The sequence below is a fragment of the Cyprinodon variegatus genome, unplaced genomic scaffold (genome assembly GCF_000732505.1).
Source record: "Cyprinodon variegatus isolate N-32 unplaced genomic scaffold, C_variegatus-1.0 Scaffold582, whole genome shotgun sequence".
Taxonomy (NCBI): Eukaryota; Metazoa; Chordata; class Actinopteri; order Cyprinodontiformes; family Cyprinodontidae; genus Cyprinodon; species Cyprinodon variegatus.
This window is the reverse complement of record NW_015151035.1, coordinates 304,708-308,016: the sequence shown is the minus strand read 5'-3', so window position 1 is coordinate 308,016 and position 3,309 is coordinate 304,708. Positions and strand designations below refer to the sequence as shown.

The 3,309-nt window shown below is 41.1% G+C and overlaps 1 protein-coding gene across 1 annotated transcript in view; it reads right to left on the bottom strand.

Annotated features, from left to right (window-relative positions):
• The window catches only part of LOC107095886, a 12,423-nt gene that overhangs the window by 7,477 nt on the left and 1,637 nt on the right, over positions 1 to 3,309 (bottom strand). The window contains exons 2-4 of the mRNA XM_015392252.1: positions 2,948 to 3,096; positions 2,689 to 2,851; positions 628 to 999 (exon numbers count right to left, since the gene is read on the bottom strand). Of these exons, the coding sequence (XP_015247738.1) occupies positions 628 to 999; positions 2,689 to 2,851; positions 2,948 to 3,096 (684 nt within the window). The remainder of the gene's footprint in view (positions 1 to 627; positions 1,000 to 2,688; positions 2,852 to 2,947; positions 3,097 to 3,309) is intronic.

The window sequence follows — 3,309 nt, the reverse complement described above, 5'->3', positions numbered from 1 at the left end:
AACCCTAAGCATCTTCACCTATCAGAGCATTTTAAGTTTGTGTTGTGCAGGAGAATACTTCCTTTCTGAGAGGATATTCACAGGCACTGTCACTGCTCTCTTTAGATCAGCACACCCCCACAACCCTGCATGTATCACGTACTGCAGTCTTTCAGCCTTACACAATTAAAGAACATTGAATGTAACTCTTACTAAAATCTGTCCAGGTTATATAAAGCCCTAAGTAACACTCCAATAACAAGCACATACAAGCAAAAACTACTGGTGTTCAATCACCTCTTGAACATTTTAGACAGTGATGTTAACTTTCAGGAGAAATACTGCCACTGATGATGGTGTCCACCTTAGCGAGCAGATATTCATTTCAAATGTAATAATAACAATAAATGAACTTTATTGATCTCACATCGGAGAAATTTACCACTGCATTAACCTATTTCCTTGGGAAGCAGTAGGCTGCCATTGTAGGGCGCCTAGAGAGCAGTGTGGGTGCTGTGGGAGTCTGTGAGAGTGGGGCTCGAACTCCCAACTTCAGGATTCCAAGCTCTATTCGCTAACCAGTAGAGGGTATGAGACTGGCTAAAAGTAAAAAGCTAACAGAGACAGAAGTATTAGAAATACCCTCACCTTTAATGGTAACATGTACCGTGTTGCTGACAGATGAGTTAACCAGCCCCCTTTTACTGTTGATCTGGTAGAGGCAGGTGTACTCGCCCTCCTCCCCTCCTCTTAATGGGCCCACATTGAAGACTCCTGGCTGTGGTTCAGAGTTCGACATCTGACTAGCCTGACGCTGTGGGATGACAGATGTCACTCCTGTTTGCGCCCTCAGCAAAAGATAGGTTGCAGGTTTGTTAGACTGGGACTGCAAATGGTAGGAGTGAGTGGGGACGCTACATCGGAAGTGGAGCGTGTCTCCGAGTTCTGCCGCCTCGTTGGAGGGCTGTACGGATAACACTGGTGAGGGGAACGAAGGAATGGATGGAGTTGGGCCTTCAGCTGTGGGGAAAAGAAGAAAAGAAACATCCTGATTTTGTGATCATCCCTACTGTCTTTAAAGACAACCTTGACCAAAACAATTCTTTGTCTAATCAGACACAAAATTGGATTCAGTGTTTTTTCAGGGCTTTAACATGTGTTTTGGTTCCCAAGAGGGCACCTTAGCATGTGTTCTTCAACAGCTTGGCCACAAAAGGGGGCAACCGCCCCTCTGTGCACCCCTGTGGACGTCCCTGTACAAATAACGAATCCAAGCGAGATCTAAAACATGCATAGATGTGTGTCAAACTCCAAGCTTTTGCACGAAAATGTTAATTCCTGAGCACATCTATAGATCAAGATATTGCTTATAAAGATGAAAAAGAACTCAGTACACTGATGGTGCTGCCATTAGCATATGGGGGATCAATTATAAAGTTTTTTGGTTTGTTTTAGAGTAAAGACATTTGTTTCAGTCCAGTTTTATACATTGATAAGAAGACCAATTAAAGGCGGAGGGAAATCATCATGATTGCTGAAGAGTGCAAGCGAAGATCGTCGCCACAGGCTCATCAAGGAGCTACATGTCTTACTAGTCAATTGCTGGAACTGGTTTTCCTAACCAATCTGACCAGATTGGCTCTGTAAAGTACTTTAAGATGACGGATATTGTGAATTGGCACTACATAAATAAATGGAATTGAATTGAGTGGAACGTTGTCCACTTGGATGAGATTGTGGGTTCGACTGTAACAAATGGTAAAAAAATATGTACATATGTTGTATCATTTAAGATCAAATGGAGGGATTTCAGAGCTTTACATAAAATATCAATAGAAAAATACCTGAAGTAAAATTCAGATTGTCTGATTTACAATATTGCAAGAGGATGCTCTTTTTTGGTGTCTCCTAGTCAAGCTAGTTTTTTATAGCAATATCATCTGAATAGAGAAATGACTGGAATGGCTTTTAAAGCAACCTTGTTTTACTCTTCAAGGTTGTAGTAAAGCATGTTTAAAAGCCTCTGGCATTCAAACAGAAATCAGAGAAGAGTGGATTTGATCAGCCATACAAACGACCTACTTTATTTGATATTTATCAGTATTGGGTACCAGCTGTCCAGGATGAGTACCGCCTGTCATCCAGTGACTGCTGGAGATAGGCTCCAACCCCCCTCTGCAACTATGAGACAATAGATGAATGATTTGTCACAATACTGCCATATTCCAACCTCCTAACTAAACTTCCCTTCATGAGCAGCAGTAGTGGAAACCAGTTTAGATATGATTGATCTTTTTGTCTGTATGAAGCTGTCAGTGGGTGTGTAGTTCTATATGAAGCACAGGATGTGACAGCCGCTATCCACACCCACAGAGCTGAGGACAATAAGAGACCACAGACAGCACCTGCATACTGAAATGCGTTTTTGTGGTTAGTGTAGACCGGAAGGGAGTGTTTATTTTATACAGAGTGTTGAATCTCAACTTAAATCAGCCTTACACATGCATCTGCTGTTTGTCTTCTTTATATTTTGTTTTTATTTCTACTGAACTGTATTATGTGTATCATTCATAATTTATCCATAAGCAGTGATTTCTGTTACACGGTGAAAAAAAGTACAGAAATATACGTAAGAATTTCCCAGACTATTTTTCTGAAGAAAAAAAAAAGGATAACAAGCAATCAAATAGGAAAGTGGTAACACAGTACCTTTTTGTTTCTTAAGTTGTAAGTAGGGACTGAAGAGACTGTACATTCCCTCTTGGTTCTTGTACAGGCAGCAGTAAAGATAGCGCTGGCCTGATTTTGATTCTTCCATCCTGACAGTGAAGTAAACCTTCTCCTCAGCATACTGCAGTTCACGCCAGTCAATCTCAATAAAATGAGAAAGTAAAGCACTAAATTTAATCGGTACACATTAAATACAATACACAAAAACGTTAACTTTTCAACAAAGACTTCTAATTACTTTTTCTTTGTCACGGTACAACATGAACAGAACCCCATGGTGACCCTCAGGGGCTCCGCAGACCAGAACTACAGAGTCTCCTGACTTTGAATAGATGTCCAGGGTTGGTGTTAGAAGCGCTGGAGGAGACGTGGAGGCTGAAAGCAGCTCTGCATGAAAGAGAGATCAGATAGAGCTTACACAACTACCCTAAAAAATAACAGCATCATCTGCAAATGTGCAAATCAGTGATTTCTACATCAGGTGACATTCAGGTTGAAATGCTGAAAATTACAAAACTGAAAAGAACATTTGCAACTCTCTCCCTCTCTCCCCCTCTCTCTCTCTCTCTCTCTCTCTCTCTCTCTCTCTCTCTATATATA